Genomic DNA, 16,583 nt, shown 5'->3' with positions numbered 1-16,583 from the left:
CACACACCTACCTGCTAACATCCACGGCTGCTCGTTACGCGAGAAAACGGCTCGATTCTCCGTCTGACCGGTGCAGAAAGGTCCCGGTCGGGTTTATAAGCCCGGTGCTCGGCTCGGCTGAAACGGGCTCATGCTGATTTATCTCGAGATGCGAAGACAAAGCAAGAGCGCCATCTTGCCGGACGGCTCGAGTCGGCGTTAAAATGGCGCATCCTGCCCAAATCCGAGCGACAGCCTCGCTGGGTGGTACTAGAGAACCCGGCGGCTATGAATGGGCACATTTCAGATTCGGGCAGAAAGAGGAGGAGGAGGAGATGGAACGCGTGGATGTGTTTAACCTGTGCGAGAATAACTCGCCTACTCGCTGTGGTAATGAAGCGAGGCGGCCCGGTCCGGTCCGGCTCGGCTCGGCCCGGCCCGGCGTTTAACGGTCATTCCAACGAGTTTTCACCATTTCCCTGCCTTGTTTACACACTGAAAACCTCAGACCAGCCACGTGAAACGCACCCCTCTAAATAAACCCAAGTCAGTGATAGTGAACGGAACCAAACGTCTGAAGAGTTTCTCTAAACAAAGAACGGTTATGAACAGGTTGCCTGGTGTCTGAGAACTCACATTTAGCCCATGTCCTTCTCCCAGAGCTGTAGAAGCATCATTCTGATCCATTCAGAACCACCAGCAGGCTCAGATACAACTTATCCCCCCACTATTTTACCATAGTTCAAACATAAACGCGCCTAAGTGGCCAGTCTATATCTGCTATATCTGTGCCGACCCCTGGTTCCCATCACCACCACTGTGGAGAAACTTGCCGACTCGCATTTACACGATTTACATTTCAGTGGATTCACGTTCACATTGAAATGTTAAAGTTGGCGGAATCCCCGCTCACATTGCAGATTTGCAGGTTTCTGGGGGCTGGGGGTGCCACGGTGGAGCCGTTCACGGCCTTGATACATTAAATGCGGTGCCACTTTACATGCGTGTCAGGAGCAACGTGCAGCCCAACGGGCAGCGACGCGCTTCACCTTATATTTCTCCAGACAGCTCACCTTCGCGTTTGTCTGCATAACAAAGCGACAGGGACGGGAATAAGGAGAGAAATCTGGAGAGAGGGAGAGAGAGAGAGAGACAGAGAGAGAGAGACAGACAGAGCTGGCGGTAATGATCCAATGCAGCTGCGTAGAGGCTTCATAAAGCGCTCATAACACCATTCTCGTGCCGTTTCGCCAGATTACAGGACAAATTGGGATGTAAATCGGTATAAAACGGATAACAGGCGCGTCGTGCCGGCCACTATGTCGTGTTAAGGGAGGTTAACGTGGGGCTTATAAACAAACAGTCCTGATGGACCACCTACCTGTAGTTCTTGCTGTTCATTTCTTTAACGTCTGGACCACGCAGGACGTCGGCATACTCGGCCTAAATTGCACACTTTGACGTTTTAATGCAGAAGGTAGCGGGAAAAAGTGAAATGCCCACTTAAATCAGACAAAGCGAGGCGCCATCTTTCCCCGCAGCAACAGAGGCGCTGATTGGCGTATCTTGTTCGACCCAGGAGCGCGATCTGATTGGCTGAGACGGGTCAGAGAAGAAAGGCATCCCTCACTTCTCCTCTCTGCCCCTTCCCTTCTTTTTGGGCCCAAATTTGTTGAAGATCAGGTGAAGCAAAGGGGGGGAAAAAAACACACACACCCCCATGATGGGTAGGTGTAAAAACTAAACCTCTTTATTGCAACAAAAACAACTCATTTACACGACATCAGCACTTTTCTGTGGGATCACTGGAAGTTCAGGCGGAAGCTCTTCTCTTGCTCTTTGCTTCGGCTCTCGCACAACTTGGACACCTCTTCCACACGCCTTTGGAGCAGAACTGCACATTGAACACGGTCATTAGGCCCAGAAGGCGTCATAACCCAACACTGCAAAAACATGGATGAAGGCCCAGTCCGATTATTTTCACCCCTACCCCTTGGACCCAAGTTACAGGGAGGAGTGGTTGAGATCTTCCCTCAAATAAAAGAGCATCACTTCATTAACGGCTACTGGCGCCGCTCTGTAGGCGAGCCTGCCCGTCTGCAGGGACAGCAGAGGAGGGGAAAGCTCAGCTCCTCACTGCTGGGCTTTAGTTACATTTAGGGATCATACGCCTTCAAAGAGGGGGGCAGTTATTTATTATCACCCCCCCTAATTCTTCAGTGATGTGAAGCTGAAGTCAGAGATTCTCCAGATTCTTGCTCAAACTTTCCCGTTCCACCTTAAATGGAGCAGCAGTTACATTCTGGCGCTTCAGGCGTGAACACGCAAAATGGGGGGATATGGCTAAGTGGTAGGGGCGAGGGGTGGAATGGGACCGGGCCGAAGTCATAAAGAGATACTAACCAGAGTTTTGCTCAACCCACTGGAGGGAGTCCATGTGCGCATTGAGGATCTTGCAGATCTGCTGGAGCTGAAATGGAAACATTTCAGAGTGAGATGTGTGTATTTAAGAGGGATGCATGATGTTCTCAGCACATATTTGCTCACAAATGACAGACATTCAGATGAAGTGACCCTTATTAGTCCCACAACGTGGAAATTTCACCTCCGCATTTAACCCATCCGTGCAGTGAAACGCCACACACACACACACACACACTAGGGGGCAGTGAGCACACTTGCCCAGAGGGGTGGGCAGCCCTATCCACGGCACCCAGGGAGCAGTTGGGGGTTAGGTGTCTTGCTCAAGGACACCTCAGTCATGGACTGTCGGCTCTGGGGATCGAACCGGCGACCTTCCGGTCGCAGGGCCAGTTCCCTAACCTCCAGCCCACGAACTGATCAGATGTTTAGACTGAGCAATATTTCAAAATCAATATTTGACGTATTTATTTCACTCCGGATATTAAAGCAATACATTTACATTTACGGCATTTGGCTGACGCTCTTATCCAGAGCGACTTACAATTTGATCAGTTTATACAGGGAGGCGAAGGTGGTGTTAGGAGTCTTGCCCAAGGACTCTTATTGGTATAGTGTAGGGTGTTTACCCAGGCGGGGGATTGAACCCCAGTCTACAGCGTAGAAGGCAGAGGTGTTACCCACTACACCAACCAACCACAAGGCTTTGGGGTCTTTGGCATGACATGAAACAGAGTGCCTAAAACTCCCTTCCCAATGATAACTCACCAAAAACCCAATGTTTTAGATAATTATTTAGGTTATTATTAATAATAACAACCCACATGAATATTCCTTTAGCGTACGGTATCGTTGCTAAGCATCCACTGACCGCTGAATGAGGAGAACGTTCAGCCGCCCATCGCTGTAAACTGCAGACGTTTCAAGAATTTTTTAAAAACTATTTTCAGATAATAATGAACACACGATAACACAGAACTGTTTGGGTCACCAAATGAACACCGCGAGGCTTCTGCCAGCCTGACGACACCACTTTTCTCCCACTGGGACCGAATCTCAAACGCAGGAATTTAAATACTGAAAAATATCGCTAAAACACGGGATTTGGGATTCATCCTCACTCATACTCGACAAACAGCGCAGTGTGTCAGCAGAAGCTAGAATTTCTAAACTTAATGTTACACAGCTCACTGTGGAGCCGTTTGGGACTCAGCCTGGGTTTGATGCTACTTCTGACTGAAACACGGACACTCGAAGCATTCCGTGTTCCGTGAAAGAAAGAACCATTAAACAGAACCGGGTTCCTATTTCATCGGTGCGCTCGGTGCTCTGAGATTAACCCGTTAACAGCAGAGGGGTTTTTGGTGCCGTGGCTCAGCGATACAGAACGCTGTGAGGCGGTCGTGGCCGTGGCTTTTACAACGGCTTTAAACGCAGCTCAGCCAATCAGATTTTAGGACCAGAACTATCAGTTTTATAATATACATTTTTACTGCACTTGTAACTCTATATAAATATAGTTCCAGGTGGATCTTGTCCTAAATTTATCCATTTTATAAATGCTTACGTATCGGCAAAGGCAGAGAAGAAAGTTATCGGTATGTTTGCGTCAGCCGACAAATTCCATATCGATGCATCACGGAGTCCTTGGTGCAAGGAATCTGGCTAGACCAGAGGAATTGAAGTAAAACGAATAACCCCCCCCTTTTTTTTTTTTTTTGCGCAAATAGCCTCATATTTCAGTCAGTTACTGTGCAACTATACGAACTGGATGCACCTTCCAAGATGATATTAAATCTCGCGTGTTTGAAATATAAAACTATAAACCTCCCAACAAGTGTAAACAAGTGTTTTCATGTGGTCTCACGTTTTATAACGTTTTATAAAATTATAACGTTTCAGACCAGCTTTAGTAGTTATTAGAACATCACAGTGTGAAAACTGTGGGGATATACAGGACATATGGTTAAAAACAGTGCTCTTGGCCCTCCTGCCTGCATAATAAAAGTTTTCTTCACCAAATGAAGGTAAGATGTGGGGGCTGGGTTACAAATTTGATTATTTTAATGCATATAAAAGTTATGATGACTCATTGGTTGGTTGGTGAAGTGGGTAACACCTCTGCCCTCTATGCTGTAGACTGGGGTTCAATCCCCTGCCTGGATAAACACCCTAGACTATACTAATAAGAGTCCTTGGGCAAGACTCCTAACACCACCTTCGCCCACCTGTGTAAAATGATCAAACTGTAAGTCGCTCTGGAGAAGAACAGCGCCTGATAATGCTGTAAATGTAAAGTAACTATAAAACTCCAGCAGACATAAAAATGCCTACATGTATATATTAAATGAAACGAAGTTTGTTGTACCGGGTCACTTGTGTCTGCCGGCCCATTGGATGTGTTAAGGTGCTCGATGATCTCCTTTAGATCCTGGGACATTCTCTTCAGCTGAGCATCAACATTTTCCGCCAACTTATACCTTTAGAGAGAAAATGATTTAAAAAGTTGCACAAACACCGTATAGAAAAGACAAAACCTTTTAAAATAGGGTGGTGGAAAGATACGTTACACATATGTACACAACATACACTATGTTGCCAAAAGTATTCACTCAACAAATCATCTAAATCATTAAATTCAGGTGTTCCAGTCACTTCCATGGCCACAGGTGTATAAAGCCGAGCCCCTCGGCCTGCAGACTGCTTCTACAGACATTAGTGAAAGAATGGGTCGCTCTCAGGAGCTCAGTGAATTCCAGCGTGGTGCCGTGATCGGACGCCACCTGTGCAGCAAGTCCAGTCGTGAAATTTCCTCACTACTAAATATTCCACAGTCCACTGTCAGTGGGATTATAACAAAGTGGAAGCGATTGGGAACGACAGCAGCTCAGCCACGAAGTGGTCGGCCACGTAAAATGACAGAGCGGTCAGCGGATGCTGAGGGGCATAGTGCGCAGAGGTCACCGACTTTCTGCAGAGTCAATCACTACAGACCTCCAAACTTCATGTGGCCTTCAGATCAGCTCAAGAACAGCGTAGAGAGCTTCATGGAATAAGTTTCCATGGCCGAGCAGCTGCATCCAAGCCTTACATCACCAAGCGCAATGCAAAGCGTGGAATGCAGTGGAGTAAAGCGCCGCCACTGGACTCTAGAGCAGTGGAGACGAGTTCTCTGGAGTGACCAATCACGCTTCTGGAAATCCGATGGACGAGTCTGGGTTTGGCGGTTGCCAGGAGACGGTACTTGTCTGCCTGCATTGTGCCGAGTGTAAAGTTTGGTGGAGGGGGGATCATGGTGTGGGGTTGTTTTTCAGGAGTTGGGCTCGGCCCCTTAGTTCCAGTGAAAGGAGCTTAAAGCTTCAGCACCAAGAGATTTTGGACAATTTCACGCTCCCAACTTTGTGGGAACAGTTTGGGGACGGCCCCTTCCTGTTCCAACATGACTGCGCACCAGTGCACAAAGCAGGTCCATAAAGACGTGGATGAGCCAGTTTGGTGTGGAAGAACTTGACTGGCCTGCACAGAGTCCTGACCTCAACCCCACAGAACACCTTTGGGATGAATTAGAGCGGAGACTGTGAGCCAGGCCTTCTCGTCCAACATCAGTGTCTGACCTCACAAATGAGCTTCTGGAAGAACGGTCAAAAATTCCCATAAACACTCCTAACCCTTGTGGAAAGCCTTCCCAGAAGAGCTGAAGCTGTTATAGCTGCAAAGGGTGAGCCGACATCATATTAAACCCTATGGATTAAGAATGGGATGTGACAAGTTCATATGTGTGTGAAGCCAGGCGACCAAAATCCTTTGTTGCATGTTGATCAAGCATCTGCGTGTGAACTAATCACTTACGTTCTCTCTCGCTCCTCATCAGCATTCTGCATATAAATGGTTCCACTCTGCTCCTTCACAGATTCCTCCAAAGGAGCAAGAAGATCCTCCAGCTCTTTCTGCTGGGACAGGATAAAGTCCAACTCCTGATCCAGCCTGAGGTAAAGACAGATTAAGTATAGAAGATAATCAGACATCTCTAATGAGTCATAAGTTATTTGCCTTAAAATTATCAAATTTGTAACCCGGCTCCACAATCTTACCTTCTTTGGTCCAGTTTAACTTTCTCCATGTCCTTGTGAAGGGCTGTAATCTTTTAAAAAAAAAAAAAAAAAAAAGGGGGTGAATTAATCTTAAACATATGCAGAAAAAAATAACATGATCCACGTACCTGTCATGGCTAAACCTCAAACATAACATTGTACAGATTCATTAAAGGGTGTGCTGCTAAAGGGGAATTCCACCCATATTTTCTGATTTTCTGCATAATTAAAATCGGTAAGATGTAAACAAAGCCGTTCAGAGTGGGTTGGTGTGAATTTAATTTAAATTTAATTTAATTTAATTTAATTGACCCTTATTAGTCCCACAACGGGGAAATTTCACCTCCGCATTTAACCCATCTGTGAAGTGAAACACCACATACACACTAGTGAGCACACACACACACTAGGGAGCAGTGAGCACACTTGCCCAGAGCGGTGGGCAGCCCAATCCACAGCGCCCGGGGAGCAGTTTGGGGGTTAGGTGTCTTGCTCAAGGACACCTCAGTCATGTGCTGTCGGCTCTGGGGATCGAACCGGCGACCTTCCGGTCACGAGGCTGGATCCCTAACCTCCAGCCCACGACTGCCATTCCAGAGAAACCCGAGGAGTAGGGATGTGTATTCCAACTCGGCGTTCGTCATAATTCCGCGCTGCTGACACTCAAACATTTGGGGTGATATTTCTATACAGCCGTGATTGTTGACGTCTGGATGAGCCACGTGAAGCAGCATGCGGCTCAGTGTAGGAGCTGATCTGTTCAGACTGAGGTCGCACACAGATCACATTTAAAAGATAATGTGAACAGCCAAACAAGAAAAAAATCTGATTTGGGCCACTTTTACCTGCTGTGTGAATGTAGCCTAAGCTTCCACGTTGCATTAATTGCCCATCCCTAATTTATACATATTTCATATTGCACTGTCACTTTGTTTATGCATCCATAAATGTCATGTGTCAATGTCAACTGTTTACATGTACATAGCAAGTTCACTGGAGGGACGTGCACTACTGCATTGTCAACTGCATAATATTATATATAAATAATTTAGTATTTTTGTACTGCATATTATTTTTATTATTCTTTTATTATTTATTGTTACTTTCTATTGATGCATCTGTAACTAGTGCATGGCAATACTTGCTCCTGTTCATTGTGGCCTTGTTTTGCTCTTTACTGTGCACCTACTGTGTTTTTTCCCTTTGGGAATAATAAAGTGATCTAATAATCTATGTAAACGAGCAAAACCGCAACACTGTACAGTTCTGTTAAAACATAAATGTTGCTGAACTATTAGTGGGTATATTTTCTCCATCTTCTTGTGCTGAAATGGAACAAGTACCCAAACAGTGACTTCATTTTTCAATTACTGTCCACTCACACTGCAAACTGAGTCACCTGTACAGACCCAGACGCTGTCCTATGCGGACCTGGACCTATAACGGGTAAACTATGGAGAATTATATCATTTTGATGGGGTGGTCCTACTTAATCGGCGTAGCTTTTCTAGTCATTACGGTTCTGCTTTAGCAGCCGGAGACTGACAGACCAATCACATGCATTGTAATTATCACACGTGACGCTGCTCAGCCAATCAGATCTGTGCATTACGATGAGCTCTGAGACTCGAGTGAGTGACGCCACACAGGGGAGGGACGAGGAGAGAAACAGCAGTCAGAGAAGAAAGTGAGTCAGAGGGAAGTTATTCCACACGACGTGATCTAAAAAGAGGAAACTGACAGTAAATGTTGGTGAAATCTGACCGAACTGGACTTTATTTGATCTGATGTTCAGTAAATGTTGTTGAAATCTGACCGAACTGGACTTTATTTGATCTGATGTTCAGTAAATGTTGTTGAAATCTGACCGAACTGGACTTTATTTGATCTGATGTTCAGTAAATGTTGTTGAAATCTGACCGAACTGGACTTTATTTGATCTGATGTTCAGTAAATGTTGTTGAAATCTGACCGAACTGGACTTTATTTGATCTGATGTTCAGTAAATGTTGGTGAAATCTGACCGAACTGGACTTTATTTGATCTGATGTTCAGTAAATGTTGGTGAAATCTGACCGAACTGGACTTTATTTGATCTGATGTTCAGTAAATGTTGGTGAAATCTGACCGAACTGGACTTTATTTGATCTGATGTTCAGTAAATGTTGGTGAAATCTGACCGAACTGGACTTTATTTGATCTGATGTTCAGTAAATGTTGGTGAAATCTGACCAAACTGGACTTTATTTGATCTGATGTTCAGTAAATGTTGGTGAAATCTGACCGAACTGGACTTTATTTGCTATTCCTACTCGGCTACTTCAGTAAACGGTATATGGCACCGAGTCATGACGCAGGTTAGACGTTATGATGTTCTGGACCTTTTCTTGAGGAAATTTTCTCTAACTGGATCTTACTGAGTTTTAATTAAATACCTCTGATCTAAAGCATATATTTTTTTGAAACAGACCAATGGCAGAGAGGGGCATGCAGGGTGTTACGGCAAAATAGTACTCAACCCCCCCCCCCCCCCCCCTGCCACTACTTTACCTTCAACAACACATAAAAACAAGGTTCACTGGTCATTTCGGACAGTAAAAAAAGGCTATATTTGGGTTCCAATCACCATCATTACAAAGTTTCTCTGCGATGCATCATGAATGACCGTTTTCATACTACCAACTGAATTATGCAGAAATTCAGAAAAATCTGGTTTCCAGGTGTATGACAAATGTTTCAGCTACCTTTTCTCCGTTCTCCACCAACATCCGGTCCCAGGCATTGACCTGGGTGGCCTGCTGAAGGAAGTGTCTCTCCTGGTCCTCCAACTCAGAGCTCCACTTATTGATCAGGGCCTCTAGCTGGGCATATGACATCACTGGTGCAGCACTGAATAGAACATTGAATTGCAATTATTATAGGAGTAAATAGCAAATGCAATTATCCAGTTGTTGGCTGTGCAAAATTAAACTCTGTACAAATTAAACTGTTGAAATGACGGTTGCACCACTGATCACATATTTCATGATGTTCCTCAAGCACTATCCTTACACAATACCTAGCTGTGACCACAGCAGTGGAGGTGGCTGTAGAGGTGGCTGGTACAGCAGAGGCAGCAGGCTTCAGACCCAGTGAAAAGCCTGGAGTAGCTGCTGTGGTGGCGGCAGCAACTATGGAGAAAAGTAAATAAATAAATTTCACTAGTTTTAGGGGATTTACACCCACCAGGCATCACATTCTGGGCACCTCCTCGTTTCTATGCTCATTGTCCATTTTATCAGTTCGACTCTGTAGTTCTACAGTTACAGACTGTAGTCCATCTGTTTCTCTGATACTCTGTTACCCTGTTCTTCAGTGGTCAGGACCCCCATGGACCCTCACAGAGCAGGTACTGTTTGGGTGGTGGGTCATTCTCAGCACTGCAGTAACACTGACGTGGTGGTGGTGTGTTAGTGTGTGTTGTGCTGGTCTGAGTGGAGTTTTTAAACACTGTGTCCACTCACTGTCCACTCTATTAGACACTCCTACCTCGTCGGTCCACCTTGTAGATGTAAAGTCAGAGACGACAGCTCATCTGCTGCTGCACAGTTTGTGCTGGTCATCCTCTAGTCCTTCATCAGTGGTCACAGGACGCTGCCCCCAGGACGCTGTTGGCTGGATATTTTTGGTCCAGCAGCGACACTGAGGTGTTTAAAAACTCCAGCAGAACTGCTGTGTCTGATCCACTCAGACCAGCACAACACACACTAACACACCACCACCACGTCAGTGTTACTACTGAGAATGACCCACCACCCAAATAGTACCTGCTCTGTGAGGGTCCATGGAGGTCCTGACCACTGAAGTACAGGGTAACAGAGTATCAGAGAATCAGATGGACTTTCTACGGCCTTGCAGACTAAATATGCTGCACTGGTCAAAGAGGTGTCACCATTGCACCAAAGATATTACCTGTTGCTGCAACACTGGTGGGGGCTGTTCCTAATGGTTTGAGGGTCAAGCCTGCGGGAGCACTAGCTGCAGAAGTTGCTGCTGGGGCTGCTGATGCTGTTGGTGCACCCACTGGTGGAGGAGAACACAACAAATTGTAATGCATCTTCACTCCATTCTTCGAGAAATGCTCAAAATGTGTTCAGTTGTGTTATACTGGTGCTACGATTATTCGACGCTGGCGACGTCACTACGCGTCTTTCTCGTGCTCGTTAGGAATGTTTTGACATTACCGCTCACTGGAGAGTTAACAAAAGTCCAACATCAGTTTCAAGAACAAGATCCTTAAAAGTGAGGGAGCATCTGAAGGGGAAACTATTCGGCTCACTGGGTAAGAAGATTCAGCTCGGTAAGACACGCCGCATTCCCAACCCTCGTACCAGCTCACTAAACAGTGCATAAAAATGGCACATATGCAATTAGAACTGCACTCAGTAGTGAAGAATGTGAAGTACAGAAGTGTGGGGTTTGGGAAGCGGCGACAGCTGAGCCAGTGAGCGAGTTAGTTGACGTTATAGTCAAAAGCCGTCCCAACTTAACGTTATGAGCTGTAATAATCTCGGTTTCGAAATGCTGTTCTCTGGTATCGTTAATGATGCTGGAACAGAGAGGCAAAGTGTTATTCACAGCGACTCTGTTCACTTTTCTGACAACGTTCACGGTTTAAAACCCTGAACCGTCGTCTTAACGTCGAGGCCACCGGCGCGTTCAGATTCGGCGAACATAGGGTACACAGTGGTTGGGATAGTGTAGTGGGTAACACCTCTGCCTTCTACGCTGTAGACTGGGGTTCAATCCCCACCTGGGCAAACACCCTACACTATACCAATAAGAGTCCTTGGGCAAGACACCCAACACCGCCTTGGCCTCCCTGTGTAAAATGATCAAACTGTAAGTCGCTCTGGATAAGAGCGTCAGCCAAATGCCACAAATGTAAATAAATGTAAATGTACACAGGGTAGCTGGACAAAGGGTTACCGTCAAAATGAAACTCTACACACAATCTTTAATTTAACTGCTCATAGAGAAGTTTGCCGCAAACATTCGTCATTTTCCATCCGCTCCATCAGAGCACATCTTCCCTGCAGTGGGAAAAATCTGCTGCGAGACTCTCACAAGAGCACAGGGGGGGGCTGACTTTCCTGTTTCCATACAAACCTAGAATTTAGTTGCAACAGAGTGTAGACACACAGCAGAATACACAAAACACATTTTAAATTTAGAATTTAAATTCAAATTAATGTTTTTATTTACTTGGCGGTAAAAAAAGCTCAATTTACAAGCTGCAAATAATCGAATAATCGATTATTCGCTTCAGCTTCAGCAACTGATAGTTTGTTGCAGCCCTATTGTATTATGAAAACACAAATCATGGGCTTAGAAGTAATTTTGCTCTAAACTGGGGCAAATGAATGTCATCCAGAATTTGAGCTTAGTTCTTACAGGTGAAGCCCATGGCTGGTGCTGAGGCAATGGGGGTGGCAAACAATGAGGATCCTGCAGGGGCCAGGCTAGCAGCCACGGTAGTAGCAGGAGCCGGGGTGGCTGGAGAAACAAGAAAGCAAGCAAGAAAATTAACACAACCCATCTTAGTGCTACTATAAGAGTGAATAGAGCTTAAAATGTAGTTGTTGTTTTTTTGTTTTTTTTTCCACACATACCTGCAGGTTTGATCCCAAAGCTGATCACCGCAGCAGTGCCAGTGGAGGCGGGTGCAGCACTTCCCAGTGTGAGACCTTTCCAGCATGAGACCAACAATTCAAATAACTGGCATCAACATAAATGTATATAATTTGTCTGGTCCACAGCCGCAACAGGACATACTCACTTGTAGTTTGCCCACCCAGTGACAAGGCAGGAGTGATCTGCGCTGTGGTAGCTGGAGTGGCCTGAATCTTGGTCATCCCAAAGCTGAAGCCACCCGTAGACTGCTGGGTTGAAGCCGGGGTCTGGGTCGGGAGGCTTCCGAGCGCGAAGCCACCTGTGGCACTAGAAGAGGGCTGCATTAGACTCCCCAGGGCCACTCCAGCATTGGCAGGCTGCGAGGCCGCAGGCAGGCTGAAGCCTAGTTTTGGTGCAGACGCTCTGGAACAAAAACAGATTGAAAACTCCTTTTAAACCACAAGAACACACCGATCAGGTGATACACCGATAACATTACGACCACCTCCTCGTTTCTGCGCTCATGTTCCACTTTATCAGCTCCACTGACCGTATAGCTGCACTCTGTAGTTCTACAGTTACAGACTGTAGTCCATCTGTTTCTCTGATACTCTGTTACCCTGTTCTTCAGTGGTCAGGACCCCCATAGACCCTCACAGAGCAGGTACTGTTTGGGTGGTGGATCATTCTCAGCACTGACGTGGTGGTGGTGTGTTAGTGTGTGTTGTCCTGGTCTGAGTGGATCAGACACAGCAGTGCTGCTGGAGTTTTTAACCACCTCATTGTCGCTGCTGGACTGAGAATCGTCCACCAACCAAAAACATCCAGCCATTAGCCTCCTGTGGCAGCGTCCTGTGACCACTGGTGAAGGACGAGAGGATGACCAACACAAACTGTGCAGCAGCAGATGAGCTGTCGTCTCTGACTTTACATCTACAAGGTGGACTTTCAAGGTAGGAGCGTCTAATAGAGTGGACAGTGAGTGGACACAGTCTTTAAAAACTCCAGCAGCACTGCTGTGTCTGATCCACTCAGACCAGCACAACACACACCAACACACCACCACCATGTCAGTTTTACTGAGAATGCCCCACCATCCGAATAGTACCTGCTCTGTGAGGGTCAATGGGGGTCCTGACCACTGAAGAACAGGGTAACAGAGTATCAGAGAAACAGATGGACTACAGTCTGTAACTGTAGAACTACAGAGTGCAGCTATACGGTCAGTGAAGCTGATCAGATGGATGAACTGTCATATGTTATCTGTTCACTAATATCTCTTAGAAAAGAATTACCCAAAAGAAAATCCTCCACCACCAGTGCTGCTTTGTGATGTGGCGCCAAAGGAAAATCCACCTTGTGAGCCTCCATTATTTGTAGTGGGCTGTGCGAGCAGTCCTGCTATTTGGGACGTGCCAGCTGGGCCCTGAGGCTGAGGCTGAGGCTGAAGCTGAGGCTGAAGCTGAGGCTGAGGCTGAGGCTGACTAGGGGCTCCAAAGGTGAAGCCCCCTCCAGCAGGCGTACTGGTCTGCAGTCCAAAACCCGCGGCAGCAGGAGCTGAGGTGGTAGTTTTAGGGGCTCCAAAAGTGAAACCCCCACTGCTTTGCTGTCCAAAGTTGAATGACATCTTCCTCAGTTAGGACACTGAAACATGAGGTAAAAACATGTCAGTTTATCAGACACAGATTAAATGGGGATTTTTTTCTCAATAACATCAAATGGTTAATTTATACACTATGTTTCCAAAAGTATTCGCTCGTCTGGCTTCACACACATATGAACTTGAGTGACATCCCATTCTTAACCCATAGGGTTTAATATGATGTCGGCCCACCCTTTGCAGCTATAACAGCTTCAGCTCTTCTGGGAAGGCTTTCCACAAGGGTTAGGAGTGTTTATGGGAATTTCTGACCGTTCTTCCAGAAGCACATTTGTGAGGTCAGACACTGATGTTGGACGAGAAGGCCTGGCTCACAGTCTCCACTCTAATTCATCCCAAAGGTGTTCTATGGGGTTGAGGTCAGGACTCTGTGCAGGCCAGTCAAGTTCTTCCACACCAAACTGGCTCATCCACGTCTTTATGGACCTGCTTTGTGAACTGGTGTGCAGTCATGTTGGAACAGGAAGGGGCCGTCCCCAAACTGTTCCCACAAAGTTGTGGGAGGCTTGGATGCAGCTGCTTGGCCATGGAAACCCATTCCATGAAGCTCTCTACGCTGTTCTTGAGCTGATCTGAAGGCCACATGAAGTTTGGAGCGCTGTCCGTTCCCAATCGCTTCCACTTTGTTATAATCCCACTGACAGCTGACCGTGGAATATTTAGTAGTGAGGAAATTTCACGACTGGACTTGCTGCACAGGTGGCGTCCGATCACGGCACCACGCTGGAATTCACTGAGCTCCTGAGAGCGACCCATTCTTTCACTAATGTCTGTAGAAGCAGTCTGCAGGCCTGGGGCTCGGCTTTATACACCTGGAAGTGATTGGAACACCTAAATACCTTTGGAAATGCAGTGTACATGAAGTTATTCAGGATTTGAATTGAAATGCTCCACTGCAGAGAAATTCCTGAATCAGAATTGGTAATTGGAACCAGACATTTGAGTGTTTAATGCCTGTAAAGGTTCCCTCAGAGAAAACTATTACATTAAGTCGTTATGAACATGCTGCTTGACGTCAAAGAAATCGTTTTCCGTGGGTTCTGTGGTGCGGATTTGTTCCAAAAATGGGCCTTAAAGTAAACTTTTCCAGGTTTACCGCTGTTGCCGTCATCAGTAACACACACGATTATCAGAACGCAGTGTTGATTTTGCATAGTAAATAAAACAGCACCTTTTGCATTTAGTACATTGTGACCCTTGATTAAAAATAATAACTAATAATTAATAAAGTTGGCAAGTTTCTCTACATCGAATCATTTTGCATCAAACCACTATGAACGATAACCTAAGTTATAAAATCACTACAGAAAACGGGCCTGACCCTAAGCCTAACCCACTGGACCTTATTTCACCGTAACAGCGCATTTGATCACAGATGAGCGGCAGCAGCGCCTCTCGTGCTCCAAACAAGAGCAGCGAATGAGCGTCTTCCAGTTCACTCACCACATCACTTCCATTTGATTTATTAATAAAAGGTACTGAAAGTAAATCTATTATGGATCATTACAGACACTTTGCTTTAAAAGTACCAAGTCCTGAGACAGTGAGAAAATAGAAATCCCGTAGATACTAAAAGATGCATCGATAATCGTTGCATAATCGCATCGCAGCCTCTGAATCGGAATCGAATCGAATCGAATCGTGAGGTGCCTAGAGATTCCCACCCCTAGCGTGTGGGTTAAACTATCGACCTGCACCACCAACGTACGTAAACGCACTGAATGCAGACAAACCATTAACTTCATTTAAATTTGGACTTATTATGACTTATAACACCAGAACTTAGATACAATATTCAGGGCGCTCTAACCATCCGTCCTACTGAGCATGCGCACATCAGCACCTTAACGTTTTAAACGTTTTATTGTATTTTACAATGTTAATGCAGTACAGACTGTCTAATATTAATATTTACACCCTGATAAGGTGGCTCAGGCGATCAAAATGTCCATATTATTAGTTTAATGCTGGTAAAGTTTCCCGATAAGGAGATTTAGGCCATCAAATGATGCTACCTATAGCTGCATTTCAGTGCTATTAGCTTAGCATTTTCCGATGAGGTATTTCACGCCATCAAAATATCCCACCTGTTTTATGTGGAGCATAAAAATATGTGGTACGGTAGGACATTTCGGCAAGGTAGGTAAGCACGATCAAAGCACCGGCTTCCCAGGTAAGATAGCTCACCTTACTCATGCGCGCTAACGTTGTTATGTTAGCTACCGAGGCTAACGTTAACGTTCCCGCTAACGCGAAGCGCTCCGCCCGATCGTAAACAAGCCTGTACGTGATGCTGGTAAAGTCCACTATCCTGGGAGAAACCACAGCAAAATAATTTACCTCAAAATAAACAGAGAAAACGTGTTTCCATTCCTTGGCGCGGAAAAACAAGCCCGTCACCCCGGCTTCGGCTTCGGCAAAGGACCTAGATGACGTTTGCCGAGGCCGGATCTCAAATGCGCACTCGCTCCCTACAGAGTGCACTGGCTACATTGAGCGCGCAATGGTGGCTCGTCACTGAAGTAGTCCACTTAGTATCCAAAACAGCGTCGTTTGGGACACAGCCGGAGTTTACCGCTATTAGGCCTGTTTAAAAGTAAAGCATGGTCCTGGGCGAAAGCGACCTTGTGATGCAGTGAGCTCTGTGAGTTATACAGGGTCTCCCAGAACTGCATGTCCTGGCAAACGGAGTTAAACAGACTTCGTGTTGATTTATTTGTTTAAAAACACTCGAACAGGAAATTCAGAGGGATGTAGATTTTATAACCGATTTCACGGCC

General features: G+C 45.9%; 2 protein-coding genes across 7 annotated transcripts in view; both read right to left on the bottom strand.

Moving 5' to 3' along the window:
- atrx (ATRX chromatin remodeler) overlaps positions 1-1,536 on the bottom strand; it is a 62,589-nt gene extending 61,053 nt beyond the window's left edge. For 3 of the 5 annotated variants that reach the window (XM_017718805.2, XM_037540408.1, XM_017718803.2), the window contains exon 1: positions 12-216. Coding sequence is in view for 2 of the 5 variants with exons in the window: in XM_017718801.2 (XP_017574290.1) it covers positions 1,361-1,380 (20 nt within the window). In the remaining 3 variants the exon portion in view is untranslated. Of the gene's footprint in view, positions 1-11; positions 217-1,360 lie in introns of those variants that run through there. The other 2 variants (XM_017718801.2, XM_017718802.2) reach the window with 1 other exon arrangement.
- Positions 1,537-1,706: 170 nt separating this feature from the next.
- nup62l (nucleoporin 62 like) lies at positions 1,707-16,271 on the bottom strand. 2 transcript variants are annotated; one of them, XM_017718799.2, is made up of 13 exons: positions 16,144-16,271; positions 13,439-13,787; positions 12,310-12,566; positions 12,143-12,217; positions 11,925-12,026; positions 10,443-10,553; positions 9,550-9,661; positions 9,236-9,380; positions 6,492-6,541; positions 6,250-6,384; positions 4,769-4,880; positions 2,383-2,449; positions 1,707-1,873 (listed from the first exon to the last, which is right to left on the bottom strand). In XM_017718799.2, exons 2-13 carry the CDS (start codon positions 13,768-13,770, stop codon positions 1,782-1,784), a joined length of 1,590 nt encoding a protein of 529 aa, XP_017574288.1. In that variant the 5' UTR covers positions 13,771-13,787; positions 16,144-16,271; the 3' UTR covers positions 1,707-1,781. The 2 variants fall into 2 exon arrangements, with proteins under 2 accessions (XP_017574288.1, XP_017574289.1); XM_017718800.2 differs by lacking the exon at positions 16,144-16,271 and adding an exon at positions 15,991-16,123.
- Positions 16,272-16,583: the final 312 nt, after the last annotated feature.

Source organism: Pygocentrus nattereri, chromosome 8, assembly GCF_015220715.1.
Source record: "Pygocentrus nattereri isolate fPygNat1 chromosome 8, fPygNat1.pri, whole genome shotgun sequence".
NCBI classification, from domain to species: domain Eukaryota; kingdom Metazoa; phylum Chordata; class Actinopteri; order Characiformes; family Serrasalmidae; genus Pygocentrus; species Pygocentrus nattereri.
This window is presented reverse-complemented; position numbering and strand designations above follow the sequence as displayed.